The sequence below is a fragment of the Mercenaria mercenaria genome, chromosome 18, assembly GCF_021730395.1.
Source record: "Mercenaria mercenaria strain notata chromosome 18, MADL_Memer_1, whole genome shotgun sequence".
Lineage (NCBI taxonomy): Eukaryota > Metazoa > Mollusca > Bivalvia > Venerida > Veneridae > Mercenaria > Mercenaria mercenaria.
The window spans coordinates 34496007-34515074 of NC_069378.1; the positions used below are offsets into that span (position 1 = coordinate 34496007).

Sequence of the window (19068 nt, forward strand, 5' to 3'; positions counted from 1 at the left end):
TACGATTGGCTGAAGTTTGACAGGTGAGTAGGCGGGGTTGCCTATGGACTTATCGATAATTTAATCTAGAATATGCATCAAGTTTTACAACTTTAAGTTACACAGATAATAACTAGCTGAAAAACTCGGTGATTTGAATTTGCCTGGAGGCGATAATTAGGCGAAGTGGCCGACTTTAAAGCAACGATATCGCTCAAATCGCCTTGTAGAAATTCATTGCTAGCATTGCTTAGATTCTCTTAGAATTTTCAGTTTGATTATGGTATGCTGAATAAGGGAGAACACTGATTGGCTGAAACCACTTCACACAGTAATTACAAGGGTGCATGCTCACTGAATAAACAAAAGAAATAAATAAAAAGTTTGTTTCAGGATTCTGACGAACCACTGATGGATGAAAATGCTAAGTAACAAGCTATACCAACTGTCAAAAAATTTCAAAATAATTCATTATAAGTACAAAATCATGTACAATGTGACTGACTGCTCTGAGAACTCAGAATGTATTCTCAATATTTACTTTAAAAAAAATCAAAAACATTTCACAATGTATGAAATCTTTCAGCTTAATCTATTTTCCTCTAGTAAGAATCAAACAGTAAGTTATGAAATATTTATGCTTAATCTATGTTTCTCAAGTAGGTAAACAATGACCAGCACTTTACCCTTAATTTATATTTTTCAAATAAACATCAATCTGCAAGATACAGTCATTTTTGACAAGTTAACTCAAAACTTCACTTAGTCTGACTGTCTATCTTCATTATAAACTATTATTATCATAATTATTAACATTATCATCATCATCAACATGATCATCATAAACATCAGCATTGCTGACATTCTTATCATTGTTATAAAAAGCAGTAGTAGTATAAGATAATATGAAATCAAAACGCTCACCTCCTCTGGAGCTGCTTTTTTATGACTTTTCATAAAGTTCATTTTCGTACCCTTAGAAAATATCTTTTGTAAAAATACACAAAAAAACAGATTTCTTTCCACTTTCCAAACCTATTTTTTACTTTAATTTTTACGTCTAAAGTTTTGAATAATTTATTTCTTTCTATAAATGGATATTTTGTTTTTAATCACTAAATGTGAGAATATAATATCCTTTGCTAAATACTGAAATGTTACTTAACAATACAAACACTTTCAAACAAATGGTTTTGTTTAATTCAAAATGCCAATTTAATATTTGAACAATATTGAATAACAATGTCTTTATAGTTGTGCAAGGTGCAGAAAACGGACTTGTTCACGGTAGGTAACACGGTGGTGGAACGGTTTATTACACTCCTACAACTAATGTTGCCAATACTACCATTTGAAAGTGTTAACAACTAAAACGTTGACAATAGTTCTTCATTTAGTTTGGGAAATTATTGAAAAATGCACTTTACTTCTCATTGTAACATAGAAATAAAATGTGCAAGTTTTATCAATTTCGGCCCTTAAATTACTATAAAGCATTCTTTGCAACACTGTAGACAATTGAATAACTTTTATTGGAAAATAATTTCAACTTTGATAAACTTTCAAGAATGAAAAAGCACTTTTGCCTTTTTACAATTTTTTTTTCTATTTTTGCTCAAGAAAGTTTAATAATAGATAAATGAAATGACTTTTGTCTAAATAATTATAAAAAAATAGCCCTTTACAAATGCTTTAAAAAAACTTTTGTCATTTTGAATTTAAATGACACATGTTTGTTTAAATGCCTTTAGAAATAAATTAAATGCACAGGTGTTCCTCAATGCGCTGCCTTTGCCACAAGTGCAACAAGTGTGATACCTAATGAAGCATAAATATCCCATTCTCTAGTGCAAGTTTTATAAAACAAATGTATAACGCGTGCATCACTCTCACTTGTAAGTACAATCATGATGTTAAGACAATTTTCTAAGTTTAAAAAGGCAATAATTCTTAAAAAAATGTAAAAGGGAGTTATGGTTCTTGGCAGATAGATAGAAAGATTTATTTTGGTAAAAAATGAACACAGGATGGCAGTAACAACTAGATGCAAAAATACATAAAATTGGCCAAGCATGAAGGAAACGTCACAATATGCACACCAATACCAAGGATAACACAAAAATGGAAAAGTGATTTTCCTTATTTCCATTGTGGTCCTCGATAAGTGTCCAAAGTTTCAAATCCAAAGCTCTTTTAGTATTCATGAAAAGTGGACCTAAAAAATAACCTCCAAAAAATCCAATTTTTAAAGCAATAAAGGGCTATAAAGGACTAAATGCAAGCAAGAATTATGGTTCTTGGCCTACATATTCATGTAATGAGGATAAACAAGTATGCAAACTTTCAAATCTATTGCTCTTACAGAATTCATGAAAAAATAACTAAACAAAAGTTAGCTAAGAAATTCAAATTAGTTTACAAAAGAGGTCTTAATTCTTGCAAACGACAAGCAAGAGGGAGGGTTTTTGGCTTATTTACTTAACTAATGATAATAAACAAGTTTGAATTTTAGTTTCCAAGCTATAGCTCTTCTAGTTTTTGAGAAATGTGGACCTATATATATAAACAAGAGGGCCATGATCATGATGGCCCTAAATTGTTCACCAAGCTCAATTGGGTACATGAACAATGCTATATGACAAATATCTATGCATAAAGCCTTGAGATTGGAGACAGTAAGACAAGTGACCCCATGGGTAGGGCCAGTTTGACCCCTGGGGCATAATTTGACCAAGCTTAGTAAAGGATATCTCCAAATGTTAGAAGCCAAATATCTAGGGCTTTAGTTTCAGAAGATTTTCTACAGTTTTTATGTAAAACATGTGATCCCCAGGATAGAGCCAATTTTTAATCTAAGAGGCACAACTTGAATAACATTGGTAGAGGACCACTGGACAATTCTGCCAAATATCTTAGCTGAGACTGGGCCTTGTGGTTTTGGAGAAACAAATGAACCTCTGGGCAGAGCCAATTTTAACCTAAGAGATGTAATTTGAACAAACTTGGTAGAGAACCACTACACAATGCTTCATGCAAAATATTCAACATGTGGGTCTTATAGTATTAGAGAAGTTTGAGAAGTTTCTATATAAAACAAGTAAACTCCTTGGTGTGGCCAAGTTTGACACTAGGGGCATGATTTGAACAACTTTGGTAGATCACTACTAGAAAATGAAATGCTGAATCTTAAATATCTAAGCTCTCGACCTTCTTGTTTTAGACAGAATTTTTAAACTGTTCATGTTTTTCCTTTTGGATGCTATGGTAACCAGAATTTTGTGCTCAGGTGAGCTAAAAACTTAACCAACAATAATCATCTAGAGATGACACTAACACACAGATCTTTTTTTCAAAAAATCAGACGAGCTAAAAATGCAGAAAACAAAGAAAGTGCATGGAATATAAATATTACAGAATGCAACTTTATTTTTGAAGACAAAGGAAATACAGTATATAACTTGCATTAAGATGCCACTTAAGGGATGGGCAAAGGATGGCCTCTTTAATATAACATAAATTTTTCTTTAAATATTCTGGCCAAGCATGAAGGAAACGTCACAATATGCACACCAATACCAAGGATAACACAAAAATGGAAAAGTGATTTTCCTTATTTCCATTGTGGTCCTCGTTAAGTGTCCAAAGTTTCAAATCCAAAGCTCTTTTAGTATTCATGAAAAGTGGACCTAAAAAATAACCTCCAAAAAATCCAATTTTTAAAGCAATAAAGGGCTATAAAGGACTAAATGCAAGCAAGAATTATGGTTCTTGGCCTACATATTCAAGTAATGAGGATAAACAAGTATGCAAACTTTCAAATCTATTGCTCTTACAGAATTCAGGAAAAAATAACTAAACAAAAGTTAGCTAAGAAATTCAAATTAGTTTACAAAAGAGGTCTTAATTCTTGCAAACGACAAGCAAGAGGGAGGGTTTTTGGCTTATTTACTTAACTAATGATAATAAACAAGTTTGAATTTTAGTTTCCAAGCTATAGCTCTTCTAGTTTTTGAGAAATGTGGACCTATATATATAAACAAGAGGGCCATGATCATGATGGCCCTAAATTGTTCACCAAGCTCAATTGGGTACATGAACAATGCTATATGACAAATATCTATGCATAAAGCCTTGAGATTGGAGACAGTAAGACAAGTGACCCCATGGGTAGGGCCAGTTTGACCCCTGGGGCATAATTTGACCAAGCTTAGTAAAGGATATCTCCAAATGTTAGAAGCCAAATATCTAGGGCTTTAGTTTCAGAAGATTTTCTACAGTTTTTATGTAAAACATGTGATCCCCAGGATAGAGCCAATTTTTAATCTAAGAGGCACAACTTGAATAACATTGGTAGAGGACCACTGGACAATTCTGCCAAATATCTTAGCTGAGACTGGGCCTTGTGGTTTTGGAGAAACAAATGAACCTCTGGGCAGAGCCAATTTTAACCTAAGAGATGTAATTTGAACAAACTTGGTAGAGAACCACTACACAATGCTTCATGCAAAATATTCAACATGTGGGTCTTATAGTATTAGAGAAGTTTGAGAAGTTTCTATATAAAACAAGTAAACTCCTTGGTGTGGCCAAGTTTGACACTAGGGGCATGATTTGAACAACTTTGGTAGATCACTACTAGAAAATGAAATGCTGAATCTTAAATATCTAAGCTCTCGACCTTCTTGTTTTAGACAGAATTTTTAAACTGTTCATGTTTTTCCTTTTGGATGCTATGGTAACCAGAATTTTGTGCTCAGGTGAGCTAAAAACTTAACCAACAATAATCATCTAGAGATGACACTAACACACAGATCTTTTTTTCAAAAAATCAGACGAGCTAAAAATGCAGAAAACAAAGAAAGTGCATGGAATATAAATATTACAGAATGCAACTTTATTTTTGAAGACAAAGGAAATACAGTATATAACTTGCATTAAGATGCCACTTAAGGGATGGGCAAAGGATGGCCTCTTTAATATAACATAAATTTTTCCTTAAATATTCTGGCAAAATTCACCTTACCAACTTAAAATCAGTGGAGTTTTTTTGTTTTGGGTTTTAACACCATTTTTTCAATAGTATTTCAGTCATATAACGGCGGGCAGTTAACCAGTGTTCCTGGATTCTGTACCAGTACAAAACCTGTTCTCCGCAAGTAACTGCCAACTTCCCCACATGAATTATCAGAGGTGGAGGATGAATGATTTCAGACACAATGTCTTTCATCAAATCGTCACGTAGAACATACGCCCCGTCAGGGGAGTTTTTTTTGGGGGGTGGGGGGGGGGGGGGGGGGGGGGGGGGGCGGTATTTTTGTATACTGTTAACCTTATCAACATAAATCAGCAGAGTTTTTGGTACTTTTGTTCACCATTCACCATGTGAAAAAAAGGTTTGTTTGAATACTTGAGAACACCTCAATGCAAAACATTTTAAATATACACCATATTCCACATTAAATTTGACAGACTTTATCAGTAAATAGACCATCCCCTGCAATGAAATCATCAAAACTCTGATGCCTCACAGTGCAGACAATGGAACCTGATCCGAACCAATGTGCAATAAATACATGCAATATACATACATATTCTGCATCAATGTAGGAATACATGTCACTTATCTTGTCAGAGCTATACATTTGACAAAACTGGAAAACATTCAGAATGTAAATTTATAAGGAACTTTTTTTGCCATTGAAGTAAATGCATGTTAAATGAGTAAATTACTTTTCTTTCAAGCAGTCTATTGATCATTACAAGCATACTTCGTTTTGTTTGTTTTCCAACTTTTTGTGTCTCAGTGGCCCCACATTAGATTAAACGATGCCACTCACATTAAAGCCTTCAGTGCTTGAAGAAGACCCTAAGCATCCCTATATAATATGAGATGCACTATGAGAAAACCAACAAAGTGCATTTGCGACCAGCATAGGTCCAGTAGTCTGGTCAGGATCCATGCTGTTCGCTAACAGTTTCTCTAATTGCAATAGGCTATGAAAGCGAACAACACAGATTCTGATTAGACTGCATGGATGTGCAGGCTCAGGTCTGGATCCATGCTTGCCGCAAATGTGCTATGTTGGTTTTAACATGGTGCGGCTCATATATTATTTCAGGCACAAATGGGCACTTGAAAAGAACCATGATGACCTTCAAAACCAGTGGGATTGCTTCTTCACAAGATACAATTCTACTGTGTTAAGCTAACAGAACTGCATGTGACTTCAGGTCAGCAACCCATATTTTGTTGACACATCTCACAGAAATTTTGCATATCTTCACACAAAACAAAGGTATATAATAATATGTTTCAGATTAACTCTTCAATTAAAAAAATGCAGATTTCTTTTTAATACAGTGAACAATTTTTTTTTTTGGCAATGAAAACTGTCTCTAATGTATGCACTGAAAAACTTGGAACAAAGTTAACTTTTAACTTCTCAAAGTTTGTGATCAAGGAAATGAAAAGATATTCCAGCAGACATGTTGGCATCATTTGTCTTGATTTTCTTTTTTTTTTTTTTTTTACAATAATAGCTCCTATCTAAAACAAGTAAAATATAAAGTTCATAAAGAAAACTTACATCAATTTTTGACTGCCATGGTGGAGGTCTATTTTTCTTCACTGGTATATGTGCCTCAAGATTGTGTCTTCTTGTGGCTTCATGTTCAAGTTGACTAACTCTGTCACAACTGAAATTTATGGATGAAAGCAACATGAAACTATGGTAATGTGTTAGGAAACTGAGAAAAACAATTAAATTTTCCTTCAAATGTTTTGTAGTTTTCTCAAGATAATTACATATACTGTCATTACAGTGACATGCTTTCAACCATTATTAGTCAAATACAGATAAATTCTTACTTTATTACAGTGTGACTGATGGGGTAGAGAACATTTTGAACAGTTTGCACAGAAACTTTAGTTAACGAAGAGATCATGACGAAAGTTGCGCATGCATCATCATCTTTTAGTGATTTATATTTGTATTAAGTTTCATGAACATCCATTGTAAAATAATTAGAGGGCAATAACTCTAAAGTTACTTAAGTGACCTTCACAAATTTGCACATGCAGCATTGCCCTATAGTGATCCACATTTGTGTAAAGTTTCATGAAGATCCATCCAAACTTTACTTAAATACAGTCAAAATGCCAAATCTAATATCCTCCACCTCTCTGGATAAGTGATAGAATTTTCCCAACTTGGAAAATTTTGACAAAAATCTGGAATCAGGCACTACTTGACATGTTTATGTTTGGATTGACAACAAGCAATTCAACATTTGCCAAACTCTACAAAGCTGGATGACTTGCTCACATGAATAATTCTACGACCCAAGTGAGGCTCAAAGTCACACTGGTGAGGGGCAAGTGATTCAGTGTCAGGGACATGAACCAATCAGCCACAGAGGCTCTGATAAATTGTCTAAACTATGTGTGACAAGGATTTTACTTACATTCACAAAATCATGCAACTATGGTTTTATTTATATTCATATGAATTATACTGAAGATGCAACATTCAAGAGGTCACAACACAATATATAGCTGTGAGTGTTAAGGTCCATCAGATTGTCATATGATATATTAATATGTCCATTTTACTAGATGCAGCTAATGGAAAGCATAGTTCTACTTGCACACAAGTTAAACCTGTATGGTTCCAACAACCATCATTAGCAAAACAAGTAATTTTGAGAGCATTTGCCAAAAAACAACAAAACAACCCGAGATGAAATCACTTACTCTCTTATACCCAATATTGCTGCAGCAGTTTTTGGTCTGTTTATTCTTAAATGTGTGCCATTTTCTGTGTGTGTCGAGTTGGCTGTACTGGGAACTATGTGACCATAGGATGATGGCCTAGTCCCATGGGCAGGGGTAGATCTACAAGACAAAATGACAAATAAAAGCATTATTATGATATTTACATTGTCCTGAAGTTTAAGGTAACTTTGATGTGTGCAGAAATTCTCATACTGTTAATTTTGTTCATTTTGTTGGTCAGTCAATTATTCTAATTTTTTTCCCTTGGATGGATTTACAAAATTTAATATTCTCAGTTATCTTTGAAAGCACTGTGTAGTGCCCTTTCAAGCTTAATTTGTTGAGATTACTGTTATCATGTTAATGTCTTCCTTGTGTCATTGGTCAATCAATATGTTTGGTTAATAGCATCAAATTATGAATATGTTAAAATTTGTTGACCATTTATTTTTGTTAACTTAACATTTTTAGATACTGGAATTGAAAATATAAACTTCAAATACCCAGTAGGCCCTACTTATTTTAGAAATATCATTAATATGTGTAGTAATTTAACTGCATCAAAGTTAAAAATCTGAAAGATCATTTTCTGAAAAAGAGTTCTATCAACTGAAAAAAAAAAATCACTGTGAACACTAATAAAAATCTTTCCAAATATGTGCAACGAATATCCTAAACTAAAGGAATGAAATGGCTTCTTTTTTTAGGCTTAGGAATTTATACAAAGAGGCATTCATTACCAATGGTTGATATCTGTATTTATATAAACTACAATTTGAAAAAAAGTTGCTTTAATAGACAATTTGTGTGAAATAACTAATTTGTCAAACTTCACATATGACTGAATTCAGTCATGCCTGCACAAGGTATTTTCAAAGGAAAGGTGTTAATGTACAATCAATAATTCAAAGAGTCTTAAAACTGCTTCAGATTTACAAATCATGCATTATTTATCCAACACATAAATAAATTATATGTCATAATTGGCAAAAATATTAGACGTTTGTCAGTTCCCACAAGTTTTCTGAGTTAAGAATCATTTGACACAGAGCCGTAATGTCCCTAGATATGCTTCAAAAGATCTTTGAACTGTCAAAACCATGCAGCACCTTTAAAAATTCTCCTCTTCAGTTCTGCTTTGGTTAGTGATATGGGTCACGAGCGGTGTTGTACATTTCATAAACTCTCATGAACAGATTCAATCTACCAGTTTTTTTTCTTTCCCTTTGGTTTCTTTCTATGCTTCCAAAGTTTATTCTTACTGATTTTATTATCATGTTGGGTGAGCGAGTGAGTGAGTTGGGTTTTACGGGGAATCGACACAAAATGGTCATATATCGCTGAGTATTATCATGTTGGAGTCAATTCTATATCTCAAAACCCTAAATTTTTCCAGATTTAATATGAGCAGTGCCATGAGAAAACCAACATCAGCATGGATCCAGACCAGCCTGCGCATCCGCGCAGTCTGGTCAGGATCCATGCTGTTCGCTAACAGTTTCTTTAATTGCAATAGGCTTTGAAAGCGAACAGCATGGATCCTGACCAGACTGCGCGGATGCGCAGGCTGGTCTGGATCCATGCTGGTCGCAAAGCCAATATGTTGGTTTTCTCATGGCGCGGCTCATATAATTATGTCCCTTCTCTGCTAACAATATATAATTTAATCAGACCTTAAAGACAGAATTGTGCTGAGAGAGTAGCCTGGGAAGCCGTTGATAATATTTGTGCTTTGTCAGAAGAAATAATACATAAAATCTATGCATTAAAGATCCGACTTAATTTGCGCTAATTAGTGTTAATTGGCATTCATCCAGTTTCTCATATTATCAATGCCTGGGGAAATCTGAAGGAGTTTCCATGTCACTACTGATTATCGACTTTCTATAATTAGCCTAATTAACATGTGGTCATATTTGCGCTTGTTTGAAACAAAAACAAGGCAATTCTGCTGAAAATTCAGCAATTTTGTAGACCACTAGGTCTGCATTTATAAAACATCTTGATGGCTATGACGCAAACTTAGTTTAGTGACATATTTAAAAAGTATTACAACTTGCTGGAAAAGCTATGGGAGGTAAAAACTGGGGATTTGTCTATGGCCCGGAAATGTTCGGAAACCTTCGGAAGTGTACGATTCAGATCTGTCTTTTCCCTGAGAATTCCATTTCTATTTTTAGCTATGGATTATTGCTTTCAGAAGTTATCGTTCTTTATCAGACACCCACATATTTCGGGTGTAATATAGGTGGCACTGCGGTCGGAAAACAGGTTTCCCCAGGCTGTCAATTTGCAGGTAGAAAAAATTGTCAGACTGGATTCCCAGGCTACTGAGAGAGTAAAAGTGAAACATTGTAAATAGTTCTAGATGCTAGCCTGACTAGTTGGAGCCAGAATTCTTGAGTAGATTTCAATTTCAAAAATATTCTACCAGTGAGGTGCTGATTAACCAGTTTACCCTGCTATATTTCTAAAATGGTCCGGTCCGTCATTCAATTTGGGCATAACCACTTATTATCCAAATGTGTTCATTTGCCGGCAGCAGGCTAAAGGACAATCATATCATTGAGGAATCATGAAACAATGGACAAAGGGCAATCACAAAAGCTCACCTTGTCACTACGTGAGGTGAGCTAAAAAAGCAAAACAAGGACTTAAAATTATACCATAAACTAAAATCTGAAACACTAAAAGTTATAACCAGTTTGGCTGTAAGTACCATATTTGAACTAGATCAGGATTGACTGACAATCAGTTATATACTGACTAACTCAGACTCTAAAACTCGGAATGATCGATTCTCAACTCTACATTCTGTTGAAAAAAAATTACCAAGTTCTACCAAACAACAGTCAAAGGCACTTACATTCTATAAAATATTCCATCGCTTGAACAGTACCACCGAAAAGACAACATATTTTCTTGTCAAGTGGCTAAAACCACCATTATGTTCACACAAAATCAAATCAAGCTTCAACTCTCCAATGCTTCATTTTAAAATATCAAAGAAATTCTTGTATCCGTGATAAGAATAATTATCTCAAATATATATTTCCTATTTAAAATCCATAAGGTATATTCTTTAGGTTAAAACAGTTTTATTTCAAACGTTATATTTATGTTTACTGTTAAATCTTTAATATACGTGGGGGACTAATTTTCATGTATTTTGTGGTTGCCCATGAACTTAAAGCCCAACAAACAATCTAAATCGTAAATATATTTTAAGTTCAAAATTTTAAACACTTTAGATTTTTAACTCCAAGAAACAGCCGTTTTGGCCAAAACTACGAAATTCCGTGACCATGAAATAAAATGATTTCACAGTATTACATTTATATTCTCTTCACATTTCACATACATATGAAAAAAGAAAGTTGCCATTAAAAGATCTATAGTAAATGAATTGAAACAAAATTGGCCTCAAAATATAAACAGAACTTTGTCAATTTTTGCAGAATAAATCATTGTAACTCTATACTATATATAATAACTTTAACAAACATTGCAAATTTATACACTTAAAACCATTATAAATTTTCCCATTTATGAAAGCCAGTAGCTTGTCAGTTGAAAAAGTAATTTAAATCAATACTCAATATTTAAACAATTTCAAAAGCAGCAGTTGTATTTTGCTCTTGAAAAACTGGGCCATATGTAAGGAGGCATTTCAATCAATCACCAATTTTCTATCAATCAAAACAGATCTTCACAAAAAACATGCACTCAAATCTGAGGTAACCCTTGATAAGGTAAAAACTTTGTCAGAACTCATAAATACAAAAATGTATTTAAAAATAATATCATTTTCAAACTGGCTTAATAAGAGACCACAACACTAGCTGTCAGAGGAGACGACGCACTTGACTATTTCGATGCTTGACAATGAAACAGAACTTGTCTGAGGAAACTAGAGCTATTACTGGAGTGATGAATACCTTTGACATGGATGATGATGTAGATTTGCGTCAAATCCATTCACTAATAATCGACTTGAAGGAACAATACAAAAGCTGTCACTATTGGTGACAAATGCACCTGAAGCATGCTCAAGAATGCTACAGTTGTCTGTGCAAAAAAATCTCACATCATTTTGTGACCTTGACCTTGACCTAAGAGATCCCGAGTCATAAGCGTGATACACCTCAATATGGTTAACATTTGTGTCAAATTATTTTCAAATCCCTTGATAAATGGCAGAGTTATGGACCAGACAAGAAACACATTTGACTTCTAAGTATGACCTTGACCTTGGAGCAAGGGGACTGGGCAGATATGGATCGGACAAGAAACAGACCATGTTAACCTTTAACTTCTAAGTGTGACCTTAATCTTAAACCTAGGGGTCTGGATCTTTCGCATGACACATTGTCTCATTATGGGGATCATCTGTGCCAAGTAATTTCAAAATCCCTTGATGAATGGCAGAGTTATGGACTGGACAAGAAACAGACCATGTTTACCTTTGACTTCTAAGTGTGACCTTGACCTTGTAGCCAGGGGTCTTGATCTTGCGCACGACACATCGTCTCATTATGGTTAACATTTATGCCAAGTTATTTCAAAATCCTTTCATGGATGGCAGAGTTATGGACCGAACACGACACAGACCATGTTAACCTTTAACCCCTAAGCGTGACTTTGACCTTAGAGCTAGGGCTCTGGGTCTTGAACATGACACGTCGTCTCATTATAGGAAACATCTATGCCAAGTTATTTCGAAATCCCTTTATGGATGGAAACGTTATACAGCCCACATAAGAATTTACACGGATGCACACACGCACAGATGAGGGCATAAAAATCAGGTACAGTTTCTAAGTATTTAAGGGACATAATCAATGACATTTTTCTGCCAGAGCAATGTACCAACTGTGTCATATGATCTGGGTGATGATGTGGAACAACTATTTTAAGTAAAAGAATGTAATCCATTTAGTAATAACAACTTAGGCACAAGAAAATGAAAGTGATTTTAAGGAGGGGTGTGAGTAATGTGGATTGATGCATTCCTCAAATCACTTCATCCTTAGAGCCCAGAAATGAAAACAAAGCCACTGCCTGAAAGTGTCTCCCACAGGAACTTTTACTCATGTAACAGGTGCAAAATTCTGAATTCTAAAACCATCTTCCAAAGTTTCAAAGCTATATCTGTAACAATTTTTTGAAAAATTGTCATTTTTGTGTATTTTCAAGGCATCAAATTTCTTTTTTAAAAATGCTAATTTCTCCAAGTTCAAGGTCACTAGGGGGCTAGGACTCACCGTGGGGGTGTAAAATTAGTTTGTAAATCATCCTACAAGGTTTAAAAAAGAAATACACATGTACATGTATGTAATGGTTTTTGAGTTATTCCCAATTGTTGATGCAGTCGCTGCCGGAATTTGCTTAGTCTGACGCTTGTGCTATAAGATGGCGAGACAAAAACACCAACTAAAATTTAGTGAAGTCCCTCTGACCTTGACTTTTGAGCCACTGACCCAAAAATCTACAGTTTTATAAGTTAGACCTATTGACCCCAAAAGCTACAGGGATCATCTTCAAGTTGTGCATTGTCTGAAAACTGAATTTTTTTTATTTTCTTTGTGTCAAGAAATGAAAATCTTCATGGACTGACGGACATCGCCATTCCAAAATGGGTGTCTTTTTCGAACAGGCATATAAGGTCTGTTTATTGAAAACGAAGATCCGTTAGTTCCAGCATATGTATAAAGAACATGGGTTATTCCAATTTTTTAAATATTTTCAAATGTTGAAGATCTAGATGCAGAAAAAAATCATTATTAATTAGAACTTAAGATCAATCTTCACATCTTCAATGGCCAAATTACTACCCATTTCCTCTAAATACTACTGGAAAATATTGGGATTTGGTAAATATGACTCTGAATTTGAACTTCATGAGAATGAGAAAATATTTCAAAATTATTACTGTGAAATTAACAAATAGAAGGCTTAGAAGTAAACACGCACAAGATATGAAAATTAATGAAATTTAAAAAAATTACTGCCGATGTAGGTTGTAGTTAATCACAACCTTAAGCTTTTTAAAAAAATGGAGTAAAAAAAAAGAACTAAGTAACCTACCTCTTATGTGAAATAGATATCATATCTGTTTAAAACCATGTTTGACATAAGATTAATCCATTTTAATGATTTAACGGTTTCTACCGACTTTCACTGAGCCGAAGGTATTGATGATACACTTAAAATGGTGCAAAGATTTTATTATCAAGACACAAAAAATCGACTGATTTACAGTATTAATTGCTGACAAGTTTCTTCCTTTACGATGATATAATATTGATTTCTTATTTCTATATAAAACAGATAAAAGGTTATAAATTGTAGCAATGCACTTAATAAGATATCAACCTGTTACAGAAAATTTAAAACAAAATCACTTTTATTTTATTTTGATGTTAGATCATCAAAAATTATCTGAACATAAACCCTACCCAGAAATTTTTTTTATTAAAATTGTAAACAAATAATGATAGATTTCGATAGATCTACACCCATGAACAGAATTTTTTTTTTATAAATTATACATAATCAAATGAACTATTATAGTCTACAGTTATTTCAATAACGATTTTTCGACAGTTCACAGTTTTAAGTCAAATCCGTAGAACATATTCCAAAAATAGTAAATGCAAATCAAACTGCCTTTGAATTCAATCAAGAAGCTCATTGGACATATCAATTATTTACAAAAAGCACTTCAGTTTTAATCATCCATTTGATTTGCTCATATCCATGTCCTTAGTATCCAAATATTTACACTTGACTTTCAATACACTACTGTCTGATAACCTCTTATGGATAATTGAACACTTGGAATGGACTCAAATCAAATCATTTTCACAACCATTACATTCTCTTTGAAGTAAAAAAACAGTGTTTTTACACTTTTTATTTATGTTTTGAATTTTTTTCATCGCAATTGTTAAGAAGACTGCCGTCTATAAATTTTATAATTATCTTAGACAGGACAAAACACAGTATGACAATTAAAGCAACTGATTCACAGAATGCAAAAAAACATTCAATTTTCTCCTCAATACAGGCACTTTACGGATATGCCTATACATTTTTCTCAAACAGTAACAAGAACTGTCCGTACAACAGCTAATGCTCGACTATTCGAGTTGTTGTCCAAGAAGTAGGAAGATTCAAAGTCCAAAATGGGGCAAAAATTGGCCAAAATACAAGTCATAGTACAGGACTTGACCCAGTGAGGTTGGTAATTGACCTTGAAAAAGAAAAATAAGTTTCAAAGCTATACGCCTTTAAATGATAGCTATACATACTTGCATGCAAAACTTTAGCCAAGGTGTGACACCGACGCCAGGGTGAGTAAACAGAAGAATAGTCAAGCTAAAAAGAAATTTAAGAGTGGAGAGGGATAGTGTGTATTATCAGGATGAGGGATACCAACACATATTATCAAGAAATTGAATTGCAAGTTAAAACAATTGAGACAGGGTACAGGGGTGGTGGCAGGGGTGCCTGAGGTGGCATGATATGGATAAGGGACACTTTAAAGATGCAATATAAGAAACTGAACTGAAAGTAAAAACAATAAAATTAATGGACTGTATCCCTGTGACCTTGGTCCTCAAGTCAGTACCTAGTAATTACATCAAGTTTGAAGCTGTGACTATTATACTTTATGAGGTCAGGAACAAAAATGTATCAGTCTGGCTCTGCAACCTTGGCCACTGAACCAATGATCCCAAAATCAACATGGGTATTCCTGATGTGGTACTTTGTCATTGTGTCAAGTTTAAGTAAGTTTAATTAGCTATTATAATTTATGACATACAGTCTGGAAACCATTTTCAGTCTCTTGGTTATTATGACCCTGATCTTTGACCTACTAACCTACTGACCTCAAAAACAACAGGGACCCCCTCAAGCAGTGCAAATTCATCATGTCAAGTTTAAAAGCTGTAAGTGAAATACTTCAAGACTCTGTGCTAGCAATTAAAACAAGAGCTGTCACAGGAGACAGCGCGCTGGACTATTTCAATGCTGGGTAGCGAAACTGGGCATATCTGAGGAAGCTGGAGCTGTCACTGAAGTGTTTAATGACCTCAATGGTGGATGAAGATATTGCCATGGACAACAGCTTAAGTCTGTGTCAAAAATGTTAAGTAATAAGAGAGGTAAAGATAAAGTGTATCAAAACACTACATAAGTATAATTCTAAGCAAAAAGGGGACATAATTCATAAAATATTGGTCCAAGAGTTATGCATCTTGTATCATATGATGTGGGTGATGATGTAAAACAACTATTTTACGTTTGAATCAAATCCCTTTAGTAACTAAGCTGCTTTTGAGAAAAGCTCATGTCTCCCACAACTGCCTAATCATCTAAATAGTAAGTCAGTCTTATATACTGTTTACTCATTACAAATATATTTTTGAAGAGTAAAAAGGCTGATTTTTGGTAATTTACGGGCAATAATTCTTAAGTGCCTCGGCTAATTTAGCTAGTTATCAAACTTGGCCGAGGACTTATGGGCAAACACATTTTGTTTAAGTTTGGTGAAGATCGGATGAGAAATGTTCAACTTAGAGCATGGAAGAGTAAAAAGGCCGATTTTCGGTAATTCAAGGGCCATAATTCAAACGTGCCTAGTTATCGAACTTGGCCGAGGACTTATGGTCAAACACATCTGTTCAAGTTTGGTGAAAATTGGATGAGAAAATTTCGACTTAGAGCGCGGACAAAAATAAAAAGGCCGATTTTTAGTAATTCAAAGGCCATTATTCCAAAAGCCTGGGCCGATTTTGCTAGTTATTGAACTTGGCTGAGGACTTATGGTCAATCATATTTTGTTAAAGTTTGGTGAAGATCAGATGAGAAATGTTCGACGAAGATTGCTGACAAGATTTGTGACAGACAGACACACAGACAGGAGTAAATGAATATGTCTCCCACACCACTGTGTGGTGGGAGACAAAATGACTGAGATAGAATGAAAATGCATCAAAGCTTTAACCTGAAATTCTAAGTAAAAAGCTAGGGGGATAATTCATGAAGTAATGGTGCAAGGGTTATAGCTGTTATGTCATGATGTGAGTGATGATGTTAAACAACTGTTTTAAGTTTGAATCAAATCCATTTAGTAACTAGAGCTGCCTCTGAGAAAAGCACTTGTCTCCCACAACTGCCTAATCATCTAAATAGTAAGTCAGTCTTTATATACTGTTTACTCACTACAAATATACCTTTGAAATGTAAAAAGGCTGATTTTTGGTAATTAAAGGGCCGTAATTACAAAATTCCTCAGGCGATTTGGCTAGTTATCAAACTTGGCCAAGGATTTATGGTCAAACACATTTTGTTCAAGTCTGGCGAAGATCGAATGAGAAATGTTTGACTTAGTCTTAGAGTGTGGACAAAAGTAAAAAGGCCGATTTTCGGTAATTCAAGGGCCATAATTCCGAAGTGCCTAGGACGATTTGGCTAGTTATCAAACTTGGCTGAGGACTTATGGTCAAACACAGTTTGTTCAAGTTTGGTGAAGACTGGATGAGAAATGTTTGACACAGAGCACGGACAAGAGTAACAAGAGTGGCAGACTGTCACAAAATATGCCCGTCATCGAACTTGGCCTAATTAAAGGGCCATAATCCAAGAGTGCCTGAGTGAGTTGGCGGGTTATCGAACTTGGCCGAGATATTATGCCCACAACCATTGTCAGCAAGTTTGGTGAAGATCGGATGAAAACTGTTTGACAGAGAGCGGACAAGGCAAAATTCGCAGATTTCGAGTAATTCAAGGGCTATAATCTAAAAGTGCCTAGGGCGATTTTGCTGGTTATTAAACCTGGCCGAGGTATTTTGCCCACAAACATTGTCACCAAGTTTGGTGAAGATCAGATGAAAACTGTTTGACTTAGAGGGCGGACAAGACTAAATTTGCAGATTTCGAGTAATTCACAGGCCATAACTCAAGAGTGCCTGATGCGATTTTGCTTGTTATCAAAATTGGCCGAGATATTATGCCCACAAACATTGTCACCAAGTTTGGTGAAGATCAGATGAAAACTGTTCGACTTAGAGGGCGGACAAGACTAAATTTGCAGATTTCGAGTAATTTCGAGTAATTCACAGGCCATAACTCTAGAGTGCCTGATGCCATTTTGCTGGTTATCAAAATTGGCCGAGATATTATGCCCCCCAAACATTGTCATAAAGTTTGGTGAAGATCAGAAGAAAACTGTTTGACTCTTTTAGAGACAGGCCTATAAAAAGGCCTATTTTCAGTAATTCAAGGGCCATAATTCTGTACTGCCTTGGCCTATTTCACTAGTTATCAAACTTGGCAGAGCAGGCCCGGATCCAGGGCCCGGCCGAGGGGGCCTGTGCCCCTCCAGTTGACCGAGAAGTGACTTGTACTCATCAAAGATGCCCCTCAAAATTTAGACCCAGAAATGCACCAGAGGCCACCATTTCATACCTGTAGTTCAAAATTTTCCAGGGGGAGATCCCCCTGACCCCCCAATCAAGACGGGAGTATCATACTCCTCCAACACTCAAAATTTAGACCCAAAATGCACCAGAGGCCACCATTGTATGCATGTACTTCAAAAAATCACAGGGGGTGTCAATTTGATCTGCACCTGACCCCTGAATCCCTACCTAACATGGGCAAAGGCGCCCCCTCGAAAACCTTGCGCATCGGCGTTGATGTCTTCGTTCAAGACTGGTGCCCCCCTCAGTCAAAAATTTCTGGATCCGGCCCTGCAGAGGACTTACGGTCAAACACATTTTGTTCAAGTTTGGTGAAGATCGGATGAGAAATGTTAGACTTAGAGTGTGGACAAGATTTGTGACAGACAGACACACATACACATACACAGACAGGAGTAAATCAATATGTCTCCCACACCACTGTGTGCTGGGAGACATGATAATTGAGACAGAGTGAAAGTGATTCAAAACTTTAACCTGAAATTCTAAGTAAAAGAGGGAATAATTCATTAAATATTTGTACCAGAGTTATGGACCTTGTGTCATATGATGTGGGAGATGATATGGAACAACTATTTTCAGTTTGAATCAAATCCATTTAGTATTAACTGAGACAGAGTGGAAGTGCACTGAACCTGAAATTCTAAGTAAAAAGGGGGGATAATTCATGAAATATTGGTGTGAGAGTCATGGCTCTTGTGTTTTATGATGTGGGTGATGGGGAGGAATTACTATTTTAAGTTTGAAATAAATCCATCAAATAATTACAGAGATAAAGAGAAAGAGAAGACCAAAATGCCGACACTGCATCAAGTAAGACAGCAG

General features: G+C 35.1%; 1 protein-coding gene across 9 annotated transcripts in view; it reads right to left on the reverse strand.

Annotated features, from left to right (window-relative positions):
• LOC123538116 (flagellum-associated coiled-coil domain-containing protein 1-like) overlaps window positions 1–19068 on the reverse strand; it is a 58185-nt gene that overhangs the window by 28675 nt on the left and 10442 nt on the right. For 3 of the 9 annotated variants that reach the window (XM_053529957.1, XM_053529953.1, XM_053529954.1), the window contains 3 exons: window positions 7733–7873; window positions 6567–6675; window positions 5568–5630 (listed from right to left, as the gene is read on the reverse strand). In XM_053529957.1, coding sequence (XP_053385932.1) covers window positions 5568–5630; window positions 6567–6675; window positions 7733–7873 — 313 coding nt within the window. Of the gene's footprint in view, window positions 1–903; window positions 5238–5567; window positions 5631–6566; window positions 6676–7732; window positions 7874–10619; window positions 10725–13840; window positions 14511–19068 lie in introns of those variants that run through there. The other 6 variants (XM_053529960.1, XM_053529958.1, XM_053529959.1 and 3 more) reach the window with 5 other exon arrangements.